General features: G+C 42.7%; 1 protein-coding gene and 1 long non-coding RNA gene across 4 annotated transcripts in view; one reads left to right on the forward strand and one right to left on the reverse strand.

The window, feature by feature from the left end:
* Window positions 1–1,973, reverse strand: part of LOC132392487 (uncharacterized) — a 38,085-nt gene extending 36,112 nt beyond the window's left edge. For both annotated transcript variants that reach the window (XR_009511558.1, XR_009511557.1), the window contains exon 1: window positions 1,298–1,973. This is a non-coding gene — a long non-coding RNA (uncharacterized LOC132392487). The remainder of the gene's footprint in view (window positions 1–1,297) is intronic.
* lrp2a (low density lipoprotein receptor-related protein 2a) overlaps window positions 1–25,449 on the forward strand; it is a 393,751-nt gene that overhangs the window by 46,396 nt on the left and 321,906 nt on the right. For both annotated transcript variants that reach the window (XM_059966386.1, XM_059966387.1), the window contains exon 2: window positions 11,936–12,052. In XM_059966386.1, the coding sequence (XP_059822369.1) occupies window positions 11,936–12,052 (117 nt within the window). The remainder of the gene's footprint in view (window positions 1–11,935; window positions 12,053–25,449) is intronic.

The following is a 25,449-nucleotide window of genomic DNA, read 5'->3' on the forward strand; positions in this document are numbered from 1 at the left end:
ACAAAGCCCGCAGCAGCCAGAGCAGGCCACAGCCTCAGCCTCAGTTCATCAGACAGCGGAGTTGCAGGCACAAAGCCCGTAGCAGCCAGAGCAGGCCACAGCCTCAGCCTCAGTGCAGTGGACGGTGGAGAAAACATCGTGGAGCACTGAGCAGTCCTGCCAGTCCCTTGTCTCTGGTCGGGACACCCTGCCCTTTTCAGTCCATCTGGCCCGGCAGTTAAATTGTTTAACCTGGTGTCATTTCCCCGCAGCAGAACCTGGGCCCTGTCGCATTGATACATTCAGGGCCGGGGTCCAGCTGTCATGTTTCAGCCTATACCTGATCTTTCCAGATCAGCCCGGCGCTTAGATCGATCAAATCTCGCTCTTGCTTTGTGGACGGGCTCCGAAATTCCCCTGCTCCAACTTTTCTGCACTTTGCAAGCCCGACTCTATCTGAACCATGTCTCGACCTGACTCCGACCACTTCTCCTCAAACACACTTCGACCTCGCTCTGACAAGGCATCACTCCTGCATGCCTCAGCTCTTGAGTCAGCCTCACCTTCACTCACCTCTTTATTTTTTGCATGATCGTTTACCATAATTTTCCACAGACAAAGTGTTGCTAATAAAGTAGATGTATTACTTTTATATATTTCTTGTATCTACCAAGTTATCAGACCATTCATTTGGAAAGGGAATGCTGTTGGGAAAGTTTGTAAATAATTTTCTGTGTTGAAATAATCTATAATTCTATGAACATATTTAAATGTCTCAGCCAGCAGATAAAGCATAGATTATAGATTGGAGGATAATATTTACAGAAAATATTCTCAGCCAGTGCTTATAACTCAGAATGGAACTTTATGATGTTTGGGTCAAATCACACACACTTGGCATCTGACATTCCCCTCCACTACAGTTATACAGAGGTAAATGAAAAAGGCTTGAAGTACAAACTTCTGTATCAGCGTATTTTAAATACAGATCAAAAGCAATGACTGGTATTTCTAGTGGAATTTTACTAAAAGTTCTGTTGCTTATAATGATTAAACAGATTAAGCTGCATTCAGGAATGTTTAACCTTGTAATTGGATCTTATTTAGGCAAATTAATGGGTTCAGGTACATTTTAACCTTAAAAGATTTCTCCATGAAAGCATTATACTACAGTTTATCTTTATTACATGTTGTTGTTAATAGTTTCACAAAGAAACCAAAATGAACTGACTGCTTCGTGCTCCCTCATCTACAAATAGAAACACGAATCACAAGATATCCATATATACCAAGCTATGCAGTAAAGTTCTCCTCTTACCTGTGGTACATAATTTACTCTACCCATTGCAGTCAGTAATAAAGAAGTCATCATCATTATGTGCCGTGTCGTGTGATGTGGGCGATCATGGTCTCATGACTGTGACTGTTCTTGCCAAACTTTTATACAGAAGTGGTTTGTAATTGCCACCTTTTGGGCAGTGACGTTGCAAGACTGGTGACCCTAGCCATTATCAATACTGCCTGGCGTCAGCGGCTGCATAACCAAGTCTTGTGATATGCATCGGCAGAAAGGGTAAGACAAGGGAACACACACCAGTCCTCATAGAGTGAGCAATTTTAGATTCCTGGGTGTCAGTGTGTTTGAGGTTCTATCCTGGGTCCAACCTATTGATGCAGTGACAAAAAAATGCACAACAGCGGCTATACTTCATTAGGAGTTTGAGGAGATTTGGTATGACATCAAAGACACTCGCATATTTCTTCATATGCACTGTGGAGAGCATTCTAACTGGCTGCATCATCATTATTCAGGATCGAAATAAGCTGCAGAGAGTTGTAAACTTAGCCTGCTCCATCTGAGAGTAGCCTTCTTAGTAACCAGGACATCTTCAAGGAGTGATGCCTCAAAATGGCAACATCCATCATTAGGGATCCCCATCACCCAAGACATGGTCTCTTCTCATTGCTACCATCAGGAAGGAGGTACAGGAGCCTGAAAGCACACACTCAATGATTCAGCAACAGCTTCTTCCCCTCTGCCTTGGCTGGGCCGGCGGGGTGGGGAGGGGGGGCTATCATCCCCTATATTAAGCTGCTAGCCGAAGCGATAGTTACACAAATTAAAAGTATTCATTTAAGATTTTGCCCATTTCCTATGATTCTACGCATAGATCACTGGACTGGTCAAAAATGTTTAAAGAAGAAACAGAGAAAATCAGCAGATGCTGGAAGTCCAAGCAACACACACAAAATGCTGGAGGAACTCAGCAGGCCAGGCAGCATCTATGGAAAAGAGTGCAGTTGATCTTTAAGGCTGAGACCCTTCAGCAGGTTCATTTATTATCAAAGTATACAGTTCTGAAATGTTTCTTTCCAGGTAGCCATGAAACCAAGAAAGAAAAGCAGCACGATCATCAACCCCGAATCCTCCCCTCTCTCAGTACAAAAATCAAACCAAAAAAGTGGAACAGGGACATCAAATCTCTCCTCCTACACAAAAATCCAAACGAAGCAGAACAGGCACATCGACCCCTAATTCCTCCCCTCACCCCCACACATAAACAAACAAGAAAGATCTGGCAAAAAACACAAAACAGAATTCAAAACAAAATACAAAACAGAATTATAAGACTGAAAAAAGTCTACAGTCCAAGTCCACATTCTCTTATTCCAGCGGCCAGCCTTCCTCTCTCAGGTAGCGTAGCAAAGCGATCCTCAGTGATCAAAGGCAGGTAGGTGGGGGTGCTTATCTTCCACATTTGCCTCGATGTTTCAATCTCCCATGTCGTTAAGAGGGCCCACTTGCTCTTAATACACTTACAGAACTTGTAGAACTAAGGATTTAATACACTTTAGGATTTCCTTTAACTTATTTGCTAGGAATATTTCATGCCCTTTGTTTGCCTACTAATTTCTTATTTAAATATCTTCATCTATTACCTAAACTTGTCACGGGACTTGCTTTATCCCAGCTGCCTATATATGACATACAGAGTGCCTATAAAAAGTATTCACCCCCCTGAAAGTTTTCACGTTTTATAGTTTTGCAACATGGAATCACAGTGGCTTTTTTGACACTGATCAGCTGAAAAGGCTCTTTCGTGTCAAAATGAAAACAGATCTCTACAAAGTGATCTAAATTAATTGCAAATATGAAACGCAAAATAATTGATTGCATAAATATTCACCCCCTTCAAGTCAGTATTTAGTAGTTCCACCTTTGGCAGCAATCTTTGTGGATAGGTCTCTATCAGCTTTGCACATCTGGACACTGCAATTTTTCCTGTTATGGACTCAGCAACAATAAGTATATGAGTGAGGCAGGGGTTTTCATAACAAACAACAGATTTATTAAACACTGAAAACAAACCCCCCAAAAGTAAACAAATCACCAACGTAACCGGAAATCAGCTGCTGTGCGGCAGCTTAAACAGTTCTTAAAGCAATGAAGCTTAAACAGTTTTTAAAGCGATGTTGCAAAAACAGTTCTTCAAAGTAGTATTGCAAAAGTTCAAAATGCTTACAGTCCATTTAAGGTAGAGACTTTTTAAGACGATTTAAATTCTCTTTCACGTCGTGATGTTGCGATCCCCAGTCGAGCTACTTTTCCCACGGAGAATTTACAAAGATGAAATATAACGGCTTAAAGGTACTGACCTTTCCTTTACAACACTGTACTCAATCCTTTCTGCTATTTCACAGGGATTAACATGAGCACAGTCAACGAATTCCTTCCGAATGAGGATCAAACAAGGTCGAACCTGTTTCACCATCGAAATCGACTTCCCTCGATCTTTTAACTCCCGAACTCCGATCTTCACTCTCCACTGAATCTCAACCAGCAGTATTGTAAAGAAACTGCTGGCAATGACCTTTTAAACTTTAGGCATTAGATAAAACTTCATCTTTCAACTAAACTGCGTCATAACATTAAATCACGCAGTGGCATGAAGTCAACATGGCAAATCCAGCCACGAACTGCCCCTTCTCACAGTGAGGGGTTCTCCTTTTATCCCTGTAAAAAAAAAACCTGTCACATGATCTCTACTGGCGGGAAAATGACGTCACTCCACCATTACAAGACCATTACCTCAAGTCCAGTATAGCTTCAACACCAGTCACGTGACAAGGGTACGTAACATTCCCCATACTTTACAAAACTGCTCGAGCTCTGTCAGACTGCATGGGGATCATGAGTGAACAGCCCTTTTCAAGTCCAACCACAAAACCTCAATAGAATTGAAATCTGGACTCTGACTTGGCCACTTTAGGAGATTAACTTCGTTGTTTTTAAGCCATCCCTGTTTAAATTTGGCTTTATGCTTGGGGTCATTATCTTGCTGGAAAATAAATCTTCTCCTAAGTTGCAGTTCTCTTGCAGACTGCATCATGTTTTCCTCTAGGATTTCCCTGTACTTGGCTGCATTCATTTTACCCTCTACCTTCACAAGCCGTCCAGGGCCTGCTGCACTACACTATTTTCTAAGCTATTCTTGGTTAGTGCGACTGTAACAAAACCCAATTTCCCTCGGGATCAATAAAGTATGTCTGTCTGTCTATCTGCAGTGTAGCATCCCCACGGCAGTATGCAACCACATCATGGTAAGGTGGATGTGTTTTTGATGTGCGGTGTTTGGCTTACACCAAACATAGTATGTAGTCTGATGCCAAAAGTTCAGTTTTGGTTTCTTAAGACCATAGAACAGGCATGGGCAAACTGCGGCCCATTAAGCTTTTTAATCCTGTCCGCAGAACTTGATGAAATTATATTAATAAACCTTGTTAACGTTTTTTCCCTGCAATTCTGGTGTTTTCCCAATAGATGACGCACTCTATATACATTTGTGGCGACCCATTTCCTGGCACATCCGAACCGGCTCACAATTAGCCAGCATTCCGGCTAAGGAAGATAGCCTGCGGGGATTTGCGAGCACAGAGCTTTGGAGCCTCTGCGCCACGGGGGGGCAGGTTGAGGGAGGCTTAAAAGTGAGGCTGGGGATTTCGAATAAAGCTTTTTTCTTCGACTGCAGTTACCAACTCCGTGTCGTAATTTTAGCGCTGCTTGTAGCACACCGCTACACATTGACCTTTGTTGAGGTGCAGCGTATTACTCCACATTTGCGCTTTACTCTTTGTTCGGCTCGACCTACTTGTGTGAACAGGCATTCAGCGTCATGAACATCAACAAAGCCAGCCACAGATCCAAGTTAACTGACCAACACCTCAGATCCATCCTGAGAATCGCCACAACAAAACTAAATCCAGACTTTGATGCGCTGGCTAAAAAGGAGACCAACAACACTGTTCCCACTGAAATTAAAAATAAGTTTCTTCATTGTGTTATGTAAAAAATGCATTTGAAAATATTTTTTTCAATAAGCCTTACATGTTACATGTCATTTCTGTTAAGTGATGGACATGAGTAGTGCGCAGGTGTACGTACGTTCTCAAAATAAAAAATGCGCTCCAGATCAAATAACGCGCTCCGCATACTGGCGCGCTGTCACTGTTCTGTCCTTGTGCTGGTCGTTGTTGAGTTTTGGCACAGGGGACAATTGAATAAGAAGGAGCAGGACAAGTAGACCTGCATCTCCTACCGTTTTTGAAATAAAGACAGGCAGGAGGAGAGTGATGATGATAATATCTTGAAGGATTACAGAATTTTCAGTGCTTTAAAATAATAACTGTTATTATTAAAAAAGCTGTATTTTATTCATTTAATTTTCAGTGTTTTAAAAGTCATTTCAATAAATAGCTAAATACCATGGGACTTCAAAGACAGATATTTTGTTGTAATGCATTTGTTCATTTTCAATTGAAATTAAAGCACATGTTTTCTACATATCCCATGATATTTTATTTTCTCTTATGAGGTGTATTACCAAAACACTCTGTCCATCTGCTCCTGGTCCGGCCCCCCTGTCAAATTTTAGAACCCTTTGTGGCCCACAAGTCAAAAAGTTTGCCCACCCCTGCCATAGAACCTTCTTCCAGCTGACTTCAGAGTCTCCCACATACCTTCTTGCAAACTCTAGACAGGGTTCATGTAAGTTTTTTCAACGGTGGCTTTCTCTTTGCCACTCTTCCATAAAATTACGACTGGTGAAACACCCGGTAGCAGTCGTTGTATGTGCCATCTCTCCCATCTCAGCCACTGAAGCTTGTAACTCCTGCAGAGTTGCTATCAATCTCTTGAGATTAAAATGTTCCTACAACCAAATGGACTAATTTTCAAGGATGCTTCATCTGTTGTTCTCAGTATTTACTGTTTATTTATTGTTACTATTATTTCCTTCTAAAGTTTGTTGTCTTCTGCATGCTGGATGAACACTCAAGTTGTATGGTCTGTAACTGATTCTGTTATGGTTATTATTCTATTAATTTATTGAGTATGCCTACAAAATATGGATCTCAGGTTTATACATGGTGGCATATATGTACTTTGATAATAAATTTTCTTTGACGTTTGAACTTTGTGTCTCCCTTTTTCTCTGATCAGCCACTTAACATTGCTCATCAGCCAAGGTTCATTCATCTTGCTGGTCTTGCCCATCACTTGAGTAGGAAAATTCTGATTCTGAACTTCCCCCATCTTGCTTCCTACTGCCCAGATGTCCATTTCCATTTAAACAGGCTCTCTCAAACAACTCTTGAGAATTCTTGTTCGATGCAATTGAAATTAGCCTTATACCTCTTGAGGACTTCGATTGAGGACCAATCCTCTCTTTTCCATGACTATGTTGAAGCTTATAGAATTATAATCATTGGTTCCAATTAGCACCCTTGCCTAATACATCAACCACTCATTGTCCAGCAGTAATTTTATAAAAAGATTTTTTAAAATCAATTAGTAGGTGGACTTTTTTTTCCTGGTGTGACCTCATGCATGTGCTTTCTTCTTGGATTGTTTACCTTTTATGTCTAATTGTTTGTCTTTGCAGTAGCTCCTGGTTTTCATGTTGTTTTGCAGATGCCTCATTTGGGATCATGGGGATTGTCAAGCTCTTTGCATTTATCATTTTTCTTTAATCTCTCTGTTGGTTCATTGTTGGGTGAAACTCAGACCGAGCTCTTCTGTGTATTAGGAGTGATTCCAGTTCGTCAAGTTTCCATATAGTTTTCCTGAGCTCTTGTTAATTTTCTCATGTTATCTTCTGTAATAAGTCTTTATTGAATTTCTTGAATTGCTGAAGTCTCTGTGATTCCTGCACTAGAGTTTGCTAGTGACCTTCATGCTCAGTCAGCTTGAGTAGAACACCAACACAGAGGCTGTGTACTTCCTGAGAAGGCTGAGGTCCTTTGGAGTAGGCAGGCCTCTCCTTCACATGTTCTACCAGTTTGTTGTCGCCAGTACAATCTTCTATGTGGTGGTGTGCTAGATCAATGGCATCAACATGGGGGATGCCAACAAGCTCAATAAACTGATTAAAAAGGTTGGCTCTGTTATAGGAGACAAACCACTGGAGGTTGTTGTAGAACAAAGGACCCTACAGAAAATCCTGGTAATTCTGGACAATGTTCCTCACCCTCTGCATGCCACCTTGGCTGAACAACTTCCTCTACTTCCTGAGGAGACTGAGATCCTGTAACATCTGCTGGACGATGCTGAGGATGTTCTACAACTCTGTGGTGCCCAGTGCTTTCCATGTTTGCTGTTGTGTGCTGGGGCAGCAGGCTGAGGGTAGTGGACACCAACAGAATCAACCAACTCATTTCTAAGGCCAGTGATGTTGTTGGGGTGGAACTAGACTCTCTGATGGTGGTGTCTGAAAAAAGGATGCTGTCCAAGTTGCATGCCATCTTGGACAATGTCTCCCAATCACCCCATAATGTACTGGTTAGGCACAGGAGTACGTTCAGCCAGAGACTCATTCCACCGAGATACAACACTGAGCATCATAGGAAGTCATTCCTGCCTGTGGCCATCAAACTTTACAACTCCTCCCTCGGAGTGTTAGATACCCTGAGCCAATAGGCTGGTCCTGAACTTATTTCCACTTGGCATGATTAACTTATTATTTAATTATTTATGGTTTTATATTGCTATATCTCTACACTATTCTTGGTTGGTGCGACTGTAACGAAACCCATTTTCCCGGGGATCAATGAAGTATGTCTATCTGTCTGTCTGTCAAAGGAGCACTTTTAGTAATGGACTGAGACAAATGCGCTGCTCGAAAAAGCACTATATTAGGCCACTCTTGCCCTTGGCCATTAGGCTCTATAACGAGTCATCCTATAGCCAAGGAAGTGATGACGCCACTGCTGTTAGACTGTTCAAGGTAAATTATTTTTTATTTATTCTTCTTACTTCTAAAGTTGTGTATCTGTGAACTTGTAATTTCCTTTGGGTCAGTAAAGTATCTATCTATTTATCTATCTTTCCTAAGAGGCTGGTAATTCTGAATATCCTTGAAGCTGGTGCTACTCATAGGATAACATGCCTAGAACTAGGAAACATAGCCTCAAGATTTGGGAAGAAGACTTAGGATGGAGATGAGGCAGAACTGCTTTTCCCAGAGGATGGTGAATCTGTGGAATTCTCTGCCCCATGAAGCAGTGGAGTTTACTGCAGTAAATATCTTTAAGACAAGGTTGGATAGATTTTTGCACAGTAGGTGTACTAAGGGTTATGGGGAAAAGGCAAGTAGGGTGAGATGAGTCCATGCTCAGATCAGCCATGATCTTATTGAATGGCAGAGCAGGTTTGACAGGCCAGATAGCCTACTCCAGCTCCCATTTCCAGGAACGTAGACTTAAACCTTCAAATTAGCTGTGTGTAGGCTCAGGTGCTTAGTTAAATGATAGGAAAAGTAGTGAAGTCACAGTGACCATAATATGGTGGAATTCTTCATTAAGATGGAAAGTGACATAGTTAATTCAGAAACAAAGGTTCTGAACATAAAGAAGGGTAACTTAGAAGGTATGAGACGTGAATTAGCTAAGATAGACTGGCAAATGATACTTGAAGGGTTGACGGTGGGTATGCAATGGAAAGCATTTAAAGATCGCATGGATGAACTGCAGCAATTGTTCATCCCGGTTTGGCAAAAGAATAAACCAGGGAAGGTAGTGCACCTGTGGCTGAAGAGGGAAATTAGGGATAGTATCAAGTCCAAAGAAGAAACATGTAAATTAGCAAAAAAAAGCGGCACGCCTGAGGACTGGGAGAAATTCAGAGTCCAGCAGAGGAGGACAAAGGGCTTAATTAGGAAAGGGAAAAAAGATTATGAGAGAAAGCTGGCAGGGAACATAAAAATTGACTGTAAAAGCTTTTATAGATACGTGAAAAGAAAAAGATTGGTCAAGACAAATGTAGGTCCTTTACAGTCAGAAACAGGTGAATTGATTATAGGGAACAAAGACATGGCAGACCAATTGAATAACTACTTTGGTTCTGTCTTCACTAAGGAGGACATAAATAATCTTCCGGAAATAGTAAGGGACCAAGGGTCTAGTGAGATGGAGGATCTGAGGGAAATACATGTTAGTAGGGAAGTGGTGTTAGGTAAATTGAAGGGATTAAAGGCAGATAAATCCCCAGGGCCAGATGGTCTGCATCCCAGAGTGCTTAAGGAAGTAGCCCAAGAAACAGTGGATGCATTAGTGATAATTTTTCAAAACTCCTTAGATTCTGGATTCACCTTAGTTCCTGAGGATTGGAGGTTGGCTAATGTAACCCCACTTTTTAAAAAAGGAGGGAGAGAGAAACCGGGGAATTATAGACTGGTTAGTCTGACATCGGTGGTGGGGAAAATGCTAGAGTCGGTTATCAAAGATGTGATAACAGCACATTTAGAAAGAGGTGAAATCATCGGACAAAGTCAGCATGGATTTGTGAAAGGAAAATCATGTCTGACGAATCTTATAGAATTTTTTGAAGATGTAACTAGTAGAGTGGATAGGGGAGAGCCAGTGGATGTGGTATATTTAGATTTTCAAAAGGCTTTTGACAAGGTCCCACACAGGAGATTAGTGTGCAAACTTAAAGCACATGGTATTGGGGGTATGGTATTGATGTGGATAGAGAATTGGTTGGCAGACAGGAAGCAAAGAGTGGGAGTAAACGGGACCTGTTCAGAATGGCAGGCAGTGACTAGTGGGGTACCGCAAGGCTCAGTGCTGGGACTCCAGTTGTTTACAATATATATTAATGATTTAGACAAGGGAATTAAATGCAGCATCTCCAAGTTTGCGGTTGACACGAAGCTGGACGGTGGTGTTAGCTGTGAGGAGGTTGCTAAGAGGATGCAGGGTGACTTGGATAGGTTAGGTGAGTGGGCAAATTCATGGCAGATGCAATTTAATGTGGATAAATGTGAGGTTATCCACTTTGGTTGCAAGAATTGGAAAACAGATTATTATCTGAACGGTGGCCGATTAGGAAAAGGGGAGGTGCAACGAGACCTGGGTGTCATTGTACATCAGTCATTGAAAGTGGGCATGCAGATACAGCAGGCGGTGAAAAAGGCAAATGGTATGTTGGTATTCATAGCAAAAGGATTTGAGTACAGGAGCAGGGTGGTTCTACTGTAGTTGTAAAAGGCCTTGGTGAGACTGCACCTAGAATATTGTGTGCAGCTTTGGTCTCCTAATCTGAGGAAAGACATTCTTGCCATAAAGGATGTACAGAGAAGGTTCACCAGATTGATTCCTGGGATAGCAGGTCTTTCATATGAAGAAAGACTGGATTGACTAGGCTTATACTCACTGGAATTTAAAAGATTGAGGAGGGATCTTATTGAAACGTATAAAATTCTAAAGGGATTGGACAGACTAGATGCAGGAAGATTGTTTCCGATGTTGGGGAAGTCCAGAACGAGGGGTCACAGTTTAAGGATAAAGGGGAAGCCTTTTAGGACTGAGATGAGGAAAAACTTCTTCACACAGAGAGTGGTGAACCTGTGGAATTCTCTGCCACAGGAAACAGTTGAGGCCGGTTCATTGGCTATATTTAAGAGGAAGTTAGATATGGCCCTTGTGGCTAAAGGGATCAGGGGGTATGGAGAGAAAGCAGGTACAGGGTTCTGAGTTGGATGATCAGTTGAATGGTGGTGCAGTCTCGAAGGGCCAAAGGGCCTACTCCTGCACCTATTTTTTATGTTTCTATGTTTCTACAGTGTTGTAGAGATCAGGAAGGTAATTCATTGCTCAGCTTGTTTGGTATTCCATCACACTGTTTCTACCCAATAGGTGGTCTTTAAAACTTCCCAGCTAATTGAATGTCCAATTCTTTGTGTGCAAAGCCAGATACCACTGAAAGCTAAAGACGAAGTATAGTTGTTTGTATGGGTGCCATGGTAGCATAGTGTTAGTGCGATGCCATTACAGCTCAGGGCATTCTGGAGTTCGGAGTTTAATTCTGATGTCATTCTGTGAGGAGGCTCTTTACGTCCTCCCCGTGGAATGTGCAGGTTATCCTTGGGTCCTGTGGTTTCCTCCCAAAGTCCAAGGACCTACTGGGAAAGGTAAATTGTCCTGTGATTAGTTTAGGGTTAATTGGGTTTGTCAGGGGTTGCTGAGGCGGCTCGAAGGACTGGAAGGGCCAACTCCGCACTGTATTGCTAAACAAATACATGAATATTTATACTCCTGTCTAAGTTAAGTCAGAAATTAAAAGATGTCAAAAATATTTTACTGTATTCTTTTTTCTAAAGCAAAATCTTCAAGTGCACCATTGCACACATGAGCAGGTGTTGCCAACCTTTTTTATGTCTGGACCCCGACCATTAACCAAGGGGTCCATGGAGCCCAGGTTAGGAACCCCTATGATAGAGAGATTTTAGCTCTTCAATATCATATATCAGATGATAATGCCTTTAATTTCTTTAGTGTTCTGCTGTAATTTTTCATTAGATTCAACCTAGAGAGCAATGATGAATGGTATTGTGACACTTTTTTAAAAGTGTAAGATCAATCCTCACTAACAGTCATTATTATTTTACTTTCTGTGCAGCTTCAGATAAATGTTCCAGTCAACAGTTTACCTGCACAAATGGGGAATGTATCCCAAAAGAATACACCTGTGACCACGTGGATGACTGCAGTGACAGAATGGATGAAATAAAGTGTAGTAAGTCCTGCAACTCAGTTACTGCATTTTCTTAAGCCTGTTGGAATGTGACTTATAAGAGCTCACGCATTGGCCACATGAGGTTTCTTGTACTCTGAATTTACTATGAATTCTTCACTTGATTGCCACTTTTAAGGCTTCCGATTCCAGTTAATGAGTTGAACAGTTGACCTGAGTCTGCGAATCAGTGAAAAACAACAGAGGTCCTATGACATCGCCAAATAGTTGCCATCTCCAAAAGGATCCTAACACTAAACATATCTTTACCTCATCGCCATTCTCTGCTTTCCACAGGGATCTCTCCCTCTGTGATTCCCTTGTCCATTCAGCCCTCCCCACAATAGGGTAGTGGTTAGCACAACACAGGCGACCCTGACTTCAGCTCCTGTAGCTATCTGTAAAGATTTTGTAAGTTCTCCCTGTGACTACATCCCCCTGGGTTTGCTCAGGGTGCTCTGGTTTCCTCCAACAGTCCAACAAAGTTCTGGTTGTTAGGTAAGTTGCCTTGTGATTAGACTGGGTTTAATTTGGCGGGTTGCTGGGCAGTGAGGCTCAAAGGCCCAGCTGGGCCTATTCTGTGCTGTATCTCAATAAATAAAAAATCTCTCTTCTGGCACTTACGTCTGCAAGTGGCCAAAGTGCTACACCTGCCTATCCACCCCAAACACTTCTTCCAGGTGAGGCAACACTTTACCTGTGAACCTGCTGGGATCGTCCATTGTGTCCAGTGCCCCTGATGCGGCCTCCCCTACATTGGTGAGACCCCTTGTAAATTGGGGGAGCACTTCGTCAAGCACCTTTGCTCCATCTACCAAAAGCAGGACTTCCTGGTCGACCAACATTTTAAGTTCGGATTCCCATTCCTGTTTCAACATGTCTGGTCATGGCGTCCTCTTGTGCCAAGATGAGACCACTTTCAGGGTGGAGGAGCAACACTTTGTATTCTGCCAAGGTAACCTCCAAACTGATGGCATGAATATTGATATTTCCTTCCATTTAAAAAAAAATCATTCCTCTCCCCACTTCTTCTATTCCACATTCTGGCCTCTTACCTCTTCTTACCTGCCTACCATCTCCCCTTGGGTCCCCTCTTCCTTCCCTTTCTCCTGTGATCTCTCCTCTGCTATCAGATTCCTTCCTCTGCAGCTCTTTACCTTTCCCACACACCTGGCTTCACCTATCACCTTCTTCCTCTCCCCCCACCCCTTTTATTCTGGCATCTTCCTCCTTCCTTTCCAGTCTTGAAGAAGGGTCTCAGCCTGAAACATCGACTATTTAGTAATTTCCATAGATATTGCCTGACCTGCTGTGTCCCACCAGTGTATTTTTTGTGTGTTGCTCAGGATTTACAGCATCTACAGAATTTCTCATGTTCTGTGATTTTGCTTTTATATCTGTCACTGCTGATGTCGTCATAATGTAACTAGGCAGATGTTCCATACTTCCATTTGTGTGAAATGTACAATTACATTCATTAATTCAATTCGATTTCAAGCTTAGCTGAATTTAGAAATAAGACCATTAGGCAAAGGAGCAGAAGTCGGCCTTTTGGCCCATTGAGTCTGCTCCACCATTTCATCATGAGCTGATCCAATCTCCCCTTTAGTCCCATTCCCCCGCCTTCTCACCATAACCTTTGATGCACTGACTACTCAGATACCTATCAATCTCTGCCTTAAATACACCCAATGACTTGGCCTCCACTGCCGCCCGTGGTAACAAATTCCATAGATTCACCACCCTCTGGCTGAAAAAATTATTTTGCATCTGTGTTCTGAATGGGTGCCCTGCAATCCTCAAGTCATGTCCTCTCGTACTAGACCCGTCCACCATGGGAAACAACTTTGCCACATCCACTCTGTCCATGCCTTTCAACATTCAAAATGTTTCTGAGGTCCCCCCCCCCCATTCTTCTAAACACCAAGGAGTACAGTCCAAGAGCAGTCAAACGTTCCTCATATGTTAACCCTCTCATTCCCGGATCATTCCAGTGAATCTTCTCTGAACCCTCTCCAATGTCAGCACATCCTTTCTTAAATAAGGAGCCCAAAACAGCACACAGTATTCCAAGTGAGGTCTTACCAGTGCCTTATAGAGCCTCAACATCACATCCCTGCTCCTATACTCTATTCCTCTAGAAATGAATGCCAACATTGCATTCGCCTTCTTCACAACTGACTCAACCTGGAGGTTAACCTTAAGGGTATCCTGTACGAGGACTCCCAAGTCCCGTTGCATCTCCGAACTTTGAATTCTCTCCCTATTTAAATAATAGTCTGCCTGTTTATATCCAAATATCTGAAGCCAATGTAAACAGATGTGATTCTCTATAATGAACTATAGCAGCTGGGTTGAGAGCACATTCCCTTTATATAATTATGTCCATTAAGTCTTTTAATATAATGTACAATATCTGACAAAACATTGCTGTAATGTTGTTAGGTTTGAAGATTTGATTGCCATGCTATTATTAATCGTTAGCTACTGCTATTCTTGCTATATGAAAATGGAAACATTTAGTTTGAGTTATTGTTCTGTCTTTACAACAATGACATTACAGAATTGGTTATTACATTAGTTTCTCAACCATGTTCCTACAATGTACTTACTAATGATTACGTATTACGTAAAGAGCTTATTTAGATTTTGGTGCTGAAGGAAGTTTTATAAATCAAGAGCCATGTCATTTGTAAACATACTCAGAGGACAATGTTTTATTTTTAGCATTCAGCATTAAATAACATCGTTTTTTTAAAATTATGGGTTTCATAGATGAGGAAATTTGAAGGAAAATACACAATAAAAATAACTGCTTAATGCAAACACGAGGAAATCTGCAGATGCTGGAAATTCAAGCAACACACACAAAATGCTGGTGGAACGCAGCAGGCCAGGCAGCATCTATAGGAATAAGTACAGTGGACGTTTCGGGTCGATACCCTTTATCAGGACTAACAGGAAAAAATAGATAGTAAGAGATTTGAAAGTGGGAGGGGGAGAGGGAGATCCAAAATGATAGGAGAAGATAGGAGGGAGAGGGATGAAGCCAAGAGCTGGGAAGCTCATTGGCAAAAGGGATACAAGGCTAGAGAAGAGGGAGTATCATAGGATGGAAGAAAAAAGGGGGAGGGGAGCATTAGAGGAAGATGGAGAACAGGCAAGGAGCTATTGTGAGAGGGAAAGAGAGAGAAATACACACGCACACGCACATATATACATACATGTATATATATATTAAATAAATAAATAGGGATGGGGTAAGAAGGGGAGGAGGGGCATTAACGGACGTTAGAGAAATCAATGTTCATGCCATCAGGTTGGAGGCTACCCAGCCGGTATATAAGGTGTTGTTCCTCCAACCGGAGTGTGGATTCATCTTGACGGTAGGGGAGGCCATGGATTGACATATCAGAATGGGAATGTGTGGCCACTGGGAGATCCTGCTTCCTCTGGCAGACAGAGTGTAGGTGTTCAGCTAAATGGTCTCCCAGTCTGCGTCGGGTCTCACCAATATAGAGAAGGCCACACTGAGAGCACCGGGCACAGTATATCACACTAGCCGACTCACAGGTGAAGTGTCGCCTCACCTGGAAGGACAGTCTGGGGCCCTGAATGGTGGTGAGGGAGGAAGTGTAAGGGCAGGTGTAGCACTTGTCCCGCTTACAAGGATAAGTGCCAGGAGGGAGATCGGTGGGAAGGGATGGGGGTGACAAATGGACAAGGGAGTCGCGTAGGGAGTGATCCTGCGGAAAGCAGAAGGGGGGGAGGGAAAGATATGCTTGGTGGTGGGATCTCGTTGGAGTTGGCGGAAATTACGGAGAATTATATGTTGGACACAGAAGCTGGTGGGGTGGTAGGTGAGGACAAGAGGAACCCTATCTCTAGTGGGGTGTTGGGAGGATGGGGTGAGAGCAGATGTGTGTGAAATGGGAGAGAATTGCTTAACACAGCTTGATGAAAAAATCCATTATTGGAATTTAAAATAATAGAAAAATATAATGAAATAACAGAATAGAATAAAAATGCCTTAGAAATCTATCCAATTATTATAAAATTCCATCCCACATCTACAGTCCTGCATTGCTTCATAAACCAACAACTAGAATGATCTATGAATGAATCTTCAATTTAGGTTTACTGGTGTAATTACTAGTCTTTTTTATCTTTTAGTAATTATGACCACAGAGAAAAATTGATTCTTTTCTTTTGTGGCTAACACGAGAGGCATACTTTTAAGGTGTTTGAAAATAAGTACAAGGGGGATGTCAGAGGTAAGTTTTTCACACAGAGAGTGGTGGGTGCGTGGAATGCACTGCCAGCCACGGTGGTAAAGGCAGATACAATAGGGTTTTTTTAAGAGACTCTAAGATAGGTACATGGAGCTTAGAAAAATAGAGGGCTATGTGGTAGGGAAATTCGAGTCAGTTTTTAGAGTGGGTCACATGGTCAGCATAACATTGTGGGCCGAAGGGCCTGTATTGTGCTGTAGATTTTTATGTTCTGGTTGTCGGGGGGGGGGGGGGGGGGTTATTGTTGGGAATCAGAGTGTCAGAACAGTTAGTGGAGAGTATGTGGAGGCAGATATTGTTAAGACCTCAGGGAAAGTAAGAAATCAAAAGGTTGAGAATGGTGTGACTAATGTCCTGAGCTGCATGTATTTTAATGCACGAAGTATCGTAGGAACGGTGGATGAGCTCAGTACTTGGATCAACACCTGGAATTTTGACATTGTCGCCTTTAATAAGAATTGGTTGCAGGAAGGGCAGGACTGGCAGCTCAATATTCCAGGGTTTTGTTTTAAACGCAACAGAGCGGTAGGGATTAAAAGAGGAGAGGTGGCATTACTAGTTGGGGAAAATGTCAGAGCAGTGTTCTGTCTGGACAGACTGGAGAACTTGACTAGTGAGGCTTTATGGGTGGAACTGAGAAATAAGAAAGGTATGACTACATTAATGAAGGTATATTACAAGCCACACAACAGTCCAAAGGATTTAAGACCACAAGGTATAGGAGCAGAAATAGGCCATTTGGCCCATTGAGTCTGCTCAGTCATTCAATATGGGCTGATCAAATTCTTCCAGTCCCCCCTGCTTTCACGCCATACCCTTTGATGCCCAGGCTAATCAAGAACCTGTCTATCTCTGCCTTAAATACGCCCAATTACTTGTCCTCCACAGCCGCTCGTGGCAACAAATTCCACAGATTTACCACCGTCTGAATAAAGTAATTTCTCCGCATCTCAGTTCTGAAAGGATGTCTTTCAATCCTGAAGTTGTGCCGTCTTGTCCTAGAATCCCCTACCATGGGAAATAACTTTGCCATATCTAATCTGTTCAGGCCTTTTAACATTCAGAATGTTTCTATGAGATCCCCCCTCGTTCTCCTGAACTGCAGGGAATACAGCCCAAGAGCTGCCAGATGTTCCTCACACGGTAACCCTTTCATTCCTGGAATCATTCTCATGAATCTTCTCTGAACCCTCTCCAATGACAGTATATCCTTTCTAAAATTAAGAGCCCAAAACTGCACACAATACTCCAAGTGTGATCTCACGAATGCCTTATGGATTGTCAACATCACATCCCTGGTCTTATATTCTATAGGTCTAGAAATGAATTTCAACATTGCGTTCACCTTCTTCACAACTGACTCAACCTGGAGGTTAACCTTTAGGGTATCCTGCACAAGGACTCCCAAGTCCCTTTGCATCTCTGCATTTTGAATTCTGTCCCCTTCTAAATAATAGCCTGCCCGTTTATTTCTTCCACCAAACTGCATGACCATACACTTTGCAACATTGTATTTCATTTGCCACTTCTTTGCCTAGTCCCCTAAACTATGTAAGTCTCTCTGAAGTTTCTCTGTTTCCTCAACAGTAACCCCGCTGATCCACTTACCTTTATTGGCAAATTTATTGGATTATTGGCAAAGTTAGCCACAAATTCATTAATCCCATAGTCCAAATCATTGACATACATCATAAAAAGCAGTGGTCCCAACATTGACCCATGTGGAACTCCACTGGTAACCGGCAGACAGCCAAAATAGGATCCCTTTATTCCCACTCTTTGTTTTCTGCCAATCAGCCAATCAATGCTCCAACCACATTAGTAACTTCCCTGTAATTCCATGGGCTTCTATCTTGCTAAGCATCCTCATGTGCGGCACCTTGTCAAAGGTCTTCAGAAAATCCAAGTACACCACATCTACTGCATATCCTTTGTCTACCCTGCCTGTAATTTCCTCAAAGAATTGCAGTAGGTTAGTCAGGCAGGATTTTTCTTTCAGGAAACAATGCTGGCTTTGGCCTATCTTGTCATGTGCCTCTAGGTACACTGTAATCTCATCCCCAACCATCGATTCCAACAACTACCAAACCACTGATGTCAGGTTGCAGACTGTTGTAAGAAACATACAGTTGTAATAGCAGGTGATTTTAACTTTCCACATATTGACTGGGAATCCCATATTGTAGAAGGACTAGATAGGATAGAGTTTGTCAAATGTGTTTTGGGAAATTTCCTTCTTTGAAGACCCAATGCAAAAGTGTGTGATACTTGATCTTCTATGAGAGAATGAGACAGGGCAGATAACAGAACATAGTGTAAGGGAACACTTTGCAACTAGTGATCACAATGCCATTAGTTTCAAAGTAAACATATAAAAAGGTAGGTAAGAATGTAAGAATAGTCAGGATGGCTTTGTGTGTGATAGGTCATGTCTAACCAATCTTATAGAGTTTTGTGAGCAAGTTACCAGGAAAATTGATAAATGTAAAGCAGTGAATACTGCCTACATGGACTTCAGGAAGGCATTTGACATGGGAGGTTGCACAAGAAAGTTCGGTCGCTCGGCATTCAAGATGGGGTAGTACATTGGATTAGACATTGGATTTGTGGGAGAAGCCAGAGAGTGGTAGTGGATGGTTGCCTCTCTGTCTGGAGGACTGTGACTCATGTAGTGCCACAGGGATTGGTGTTGTTTGTCATCTGTATCAACAATCTGAATGATAATGTGGTTCAGAGGTGAAGAAGCATGGAATTACATCTTTATAAAGAGGTGACATAGGGTAAGAGACTATTGAATCTTTTTGAGTGGAGTTAAGAAATTGTAAGGGTGAAAAAACTATTATGGGAGTCATAATGTAGGCCTCTAAATAGTATCCAAATGTGGGGCTGAGAATGCAAATTGAGCTGGAAAAGGCATGTAATAAAGGTAATGACATAATGTCACGGTCCGGTCCATGTTCCTTATTCCAGGTATTCCGGACTTCCCCAGTTTCTGTTGAGGCAGCTGATTCTTGTTTGGGCTGGCTTCATAAATAGCTCCAGGATTCAGCCTCTGGCGGCTGGATTGTTCCTGTCCAAACCCCTTGTCTGTATCCCTTCCCTTCACCTTTTGCCTGGAGCCTTGCCTTGCCTCGCCTTGCCTCTGCCTGGAACCTTGCCTCGCCTTGCCTGTGTCTGGAGCCTCACCCTGTTTGGAACTGTCTGTTTGTGTCCACACCTTCGCTAGGTAGGTCCGGCCGTTTGCTGCTACCTAGCGTTGGGAACTGTCTCGTTGTGTTCAGTGTAATGAGTCCCGGCCCTATGTCCTGTATCCAAGGAGGGGACCTGGTTCTGTGTTATGAGTCCCGGCCCTACGTCCTGTACATAAGGAGGGGTTCTTTGACCTAGGCTCTGTGTTCTGCGTTCCTGTTCTCCCTTGCCCAAGGCTTTGTGTTCTCGTCATGTCCATGTGCCTCGCCCAGCATAAGAGTACCTTGCCCAGCCCAGTGCTGGGATTCCCTCGTCCTTTGCTGGGGTTCCCTTGTCCTGTCCAGGAGTCTCATGTCCAGTCCTGTGCTTCTCCTCGTCCTGTAGCCTCATCTTGCCCTCGCCTGGTTCTGGTGTCCCAGCCTGAGTCAAGACCCAGGTTCTGGGTCCTTGTTTAGCCTTTGGCTCAGAGTCCAAGCACAGGCTTCTAGTTCCCAGTTCCATATCCTGGTTCCACTGTCCTTATCAAGTCCTAGCCCAGGCCCGGAATCCTTGTCTCGTCTTGGGGCCTGTGTCATGCCTAACGTCCTTTCTTCCCCACTTTCCTTGCTTCCTTCTCATGCCTAGTCCTGTTCCTGGTACTTCAGCATCTGTGTCTTGTATTTGGGTCCGCTTCCAATGCCCCCCCGCCCCCCCCATGACACATAATTGTGATGGGGGCGTTAATATGCAAGGAAATTGGGAAAATCAGGTTGGTGTTGGATTACAAAAGAGAGAATTTGTTGAATGTCTACAAGATGGCATTTTAGAGCAGCTTGTGCTTGAGCCTATTTGGGGAAAGGCTGTCTTAGATTGGGTGTTGTGTAATAACCCATTTCTTATCAGGAAGCTTAATGTAAAGGAACCCTTAGGAACCAGTGTTCATAATGTGATTGAATTCATACTGCAGTTTGAGAGGGAGAAGCATAACTCACATGCATCTGTATCACAATGGAATAAAAGGAATTACAGAGAGGAGCTTGCCCAGGTGGATTGGAGGAGGATACTGGCGGGGATGACGGCAGAGCAGAGATGGCTGAAGTTTCTGGGAATAGTTCACAAGGTGCAGATAGATATGCCCACAGAGGAAGAAGTTCTCAAATGGCAGGGGTTGGCAACTCTGGTTGTGAAAGTAAGTTAAGGTCTGCATAAAAGCCAAGGAAAGGACATATAAGGTGGAAAAAGTGAATGGGAAGTTAGATGATTGAGAAGCTTTTAAAATCCAACAAAAGGCAATTTAAATAAAGCTATAAGAAGGGAATCGATGAAATATGAGGACAGACTAGCCAAAAATATAAAGCAAGATACCAAAAGTTTTTTCAGTTACTTAAAGTGTAAGAGGGTGGTGAGGGTTAATATTGGACCACTGGAAAATGATGCTGGTGAGGTACAAATGGGGGAACAAAGAAATGGCAGATGAACTTAATGAGTATTTCGCATCTTTCTTCACTGTGGAAGACACTAGCAGTGTGCTGGAGGTCCATGAGTGTCAGGCACAGGAGTGAGTGCCATTGCTATTACAAAGGAAAAAGTGCTAGACAAACTCAAAGATCTTAAGGTGGTCAAGTCACCTGGGCCAAATGGACTATATCCCAGAGTCCTGAAAGAGGTTGCTGAAGAAGTAATGGATATATTGGTCATCATCTTTCAAGAATCAATTGCTTCTGGCATGGGCCTGGAGGACAGGAAGATTGCAAATGTCATTCCACTCTTTAAGAAGGGAGGAAGGCGAGAGAAAGGAAATTACAGGCCGGTTATCCTAACCTCTGGTTGGGAAAGTGTTGGAATCTATTATTAAGGATGATGCTTCGAGATATTTGGAGGCTAATGATAAAATAAGTCAATGTTGGGGTGGTTTCTGTAAAGGGAAATCTTGCCTGACAAGAACTGTTAGAGTTCTTTGAGTAAGTAACAAGCAGGGTGGACAACGGAGAGGCAGTGGGTGTCATTTACTTGGATTTTCAGAAGATATTTGATAAGGTGTCAAACATGAGGCTGCTTAACAAGATAAAATCCTATGACATTACAGGAAAGACACTGGCATGGATAGCGGAATGGCTGACAGGCGGGAGGCAGTGAGTGGGGATAAAAAGGTACTTTGCTAGTTTGCTGCCAGTGACTAGTGGTGCTCCTCAGGGGCACTAGTGGTGCTCCTCAGTATTGGGACTGCTGCTTTTCACATTGTTTATCAATGATTTGGATAATGGAACTGATGGCTTCATGGCCAAGTTTGTGGATGATATGAAGGTAGGTGGAGGGGTAGGTAGTGCTGTTGAAGCAATACGATTGCTTGAGGATTTAGACAAATTGGAAGAATGGGCAAACAAATGGCAGGTGGAATACAGAGTTGGGAAATGTATAATAATGCATTTTGGTAAAAGGAACAATAGTGTGGACTATTATCTAAATGGGGAGAAGGTTCAAACATCAGTGCTGCAGACGGAGTCCTCATGCAAGTCTCCCAGAAGGTTAATTTACAGGTTGTGTCTGTGATAAAGAAGGCAAATGCAATGTTGGCATTTATTTCAAGGGGAATGGAATATAAAAGCAAGTAGATAATGCTGAGGCTTTATAAGACACTAGTCAGGCTGCACTTGGAGTTTTGTCAACAGTTTTGGGCCCCATATCTCAGAAAGAATGTGTTGTCATTGGAGAGAGTTCAGTGGAGGTTCAGGAGGATGATTCTGGGAATGATGGGGTTAATATATGAGGAGCGTCTGGCAACTTTGGCCCTGTACTCACTGGAATTTAGAAGAATGTGGGGACATCTCATTGAAACCTACTGAATGTTGAAAGGACTAGGTAGATTGGATTCCTATGGTGGAGGTATCCAGAACCTGAGGGCACAGCCTCAAAGTCGAGGGACGGCCCTTTAGAACAGAGGTAAGGAGGAATTTTTTTAGCCAGAGAGTAATGAATATTTGGAATGCTCTGCCGCAAACTGTGGTGGAGGCAAAGTCCGTGGTTATACTTAAGCAGAAGCTGATTGTTTCTATATCGGTCAAGGCATCAAAAGATGTGGTGAGAAGGCAGGTGTATGGGGTTGAGTGGGATCCGGGACAGCTATGGTGGAATGGCAGAACAGACTCAATGGGCTGAATGGCCTAATTCTGCTCCTATGCCTTATGGTGTTAGCTAGATCAGCAAATTAGACCTCGATCTTTCTTGGATGAGAGGAAAAAAATTTAAGCAGATCAACATCTGCTGAAAAAAGACTTTCAGAGCTGAGAGGAAAATTTTCCAATGTATAGGACTTCTGAGATTTGTAAGGTGGCAGATCACTTACTTTAATGGCAGGACTTTGAGAGGCCCTGAGCAGTGATTATGATTAAGCTGCATTGTCTTACATAATTTGAATCAACTGGCTGAAGGGAAATTCAAGGGCCGTGATGTGGTATTGAGGGATGATACTGCTGATCTCTGGTTACTATCATAAACCATTAGTCAGATAGCCTGCCCGCATATGAGATAATTGATTTGTAGTTAGGTTTGCAAGTTCTTTCTAAAGACACCCATATGGACTGAGTTTGCACTGTAAGTTTGGTGATTTGTTTATTAGTTTGCAATGGACCTGAATGAAAAGCCACATTTCCAGCAGACAATCCGTACCTAAGTAAAATCGTAGAGATTATCTAATGTTTATGGCACAGGGAATGGCCGCACAATAAATGCATCTTTTCTATTCACGTGCTTGGTGTGCTGCCCACCCAGGGGTGTAGACAGAGAAGGTGCAACCAGACTTTCTCCATTGAGGTGGGTGGGACTGTGACTCAAGGTCATGGGTTAAGGGAGAAAGGTAAAAAGTTTAAGGGGAACATGAGCAGAAACTTCTTCACTCAGAGGGTTATGAGAGCATGGAAAGAGCTGCCAGTGTAAGTGGTGCGTGCAAGCTCAATTTCAACGTTTAGGAGAAGTTTGAATAGGTGCATGAATGGGAGGGGTACGGAGGGCTGTGGTCTGGTGCATATTGATGGGATTAGGCAGTTTAAATGGTTTGCAATTGTCTAGATGTAGGAAGGGCCTATTTCTGTGCTGTAGTCTATGACTTTGAGAGACTGGAAAACAACACACACAAAATGCTGGAAGACCTCAGCAAGTTGGGCAGCACATATGGAAGTGAATAAACAGTAGATGTTTCAGGCCGAGACCCGTCAAGAGTTCTACCAGCATTTTGTGTGTGTTACTCTGGATTTTCAGCATCTACAGACTTTCTTGTGTTTTTGAGGGTGTCTCTTTTCTTTTCCATGCATTTCCAGTTAATAACACCCTGAAGAGCAGAGCTCTTAAAGATAAAGCTGATTCCATTTGTTGCTCCTTGGCAAAAGGAATGAAACCCATTCAGCTTTCTTTTGAATAAAGAGCACCAACGATTTCGGTAATGTAACAGTTGGAAGGCAGACAATGATGCGTTTCAAATAGTTCATGCTTTAGTGTGGAAAGATCACCCTTGACAGACACTGAAAGTACACTCTTGCTCCATACCAAGTTACATTTGTGGCTGGAGCTATTGACTGATCTTAGGAGAGGACATCTGTGGCGAGGCATAAATATCTCAGAAGTTTATACTGTCAACCCTCATAGATATTGAGATAGAGAATTAATTCCTACACACCTGGAGCATTCAGCTACTGCAAGAAATTATTTATATCAAAAGTTCAAAGTAAATTCATTATCCAAGTACATATCCAAGTTACACACACACACACACACGCGCACACACACGTATATATATATATGTATATCTACGTGTGTGTGTGTGTGTGTGTGTGTGTGTGTGTGTGTAATGCCCAGGTTAAGATTTTTACTGCTATGCTGCAGGTATTTCACTTTTAACAGTTCTGTAAGAGCAATCTATTCTGCTTTTAGCATGTTTGGGTTTAAGCTAAACATAAGGGGCTATGTTGTTCATCTTAGGAATGTTGTGTTAGCGAATCAGGATGGTGGAATTGGGAGTATGTTCTAGAGAATGCTGGGCAGAGAAGTTTTTGTGACGGATGTAGGTGAGAGTTGAGGTCTTTTTGGCAGGAGCTGGGAGAAGATAGGAGGCCAGATGGCTGAGGATGTCATCCTTGTTGCACGAGGTGCTTTGTGCAGTGGAAAGGCTTCAAGGAGGAAGGACCGATACTCTTGTGGGAGAGCCCGTGTGTTCGAGATGGATTTTAGTGGCATTTGGAAGGTGGTGTGTGCTTTCATGCAGACTGTAGGTCCAGCGCTTGAGTTAAAGACAACTTCAAGATAGGCTCCAACATATGTGCGCATTTGGACTGAGTTAACAGTAATGGGCCCTTTTTCTTTTTTTTCTTTTCTTTTTCTTATTAACTGTTTGATAAATCTGAAATTTGTAAATATACTTTTTTATAATTGTATCTGTATGATCTGTTATTTCTTGCCGACAGCTAATTGCATTGGGACAGTATTTACACAATATTCACTCAGATTGGGAAACACCCCAACTGTCCCGGTCTGGTGGGACCCAAGTCATATTGACCCTAAACATATGGAGTTGGCAGTATGGTGGTTTTCTCACCACTGAGTGCATTAGCCAGTTAGCGAGGGTCTAACCAGCTGTGTTTCTAGAGATGCCCGGTAAAAAGGGGAAGAAGAAGGCAAATGCAATATTGGCATTCATTTCTAGAGCTGTAGAATATAAGAGCAGGGATGTGATGTTGAGGCTCTATAAGGTACTTGTGAGAGCACACTTGGAGTATTGTGTACAGTTTTGGGCTCCTTATTTTAGAAAGGCTACACTGACATTGGAGAGGGTTCAGAGAAGATTCATGAGAATGATTCCAGGACTGAAAGGGTTACTGTATGAGAAACGTCTGGCAGTTCTTGGGCTGTATTCCCTGGGGTTCAGGAGAATGGCGGGGGGGGGGGGTATCT

Source organism: Hypanus sabinus, chromosome 4 (genome assembly GCF_030144855.1).
Source record: "Hypanus sabinus isolate sHypSab1 chromosome 4, sHypSab1.hap1, whole genome shotgun sequence".
NCBI lineage: Eukaryota > Metazoa > Chordata > Chondrichthyes > Myliobatiformes > Dasyatidae > Hypanus > Hypanus sabinus.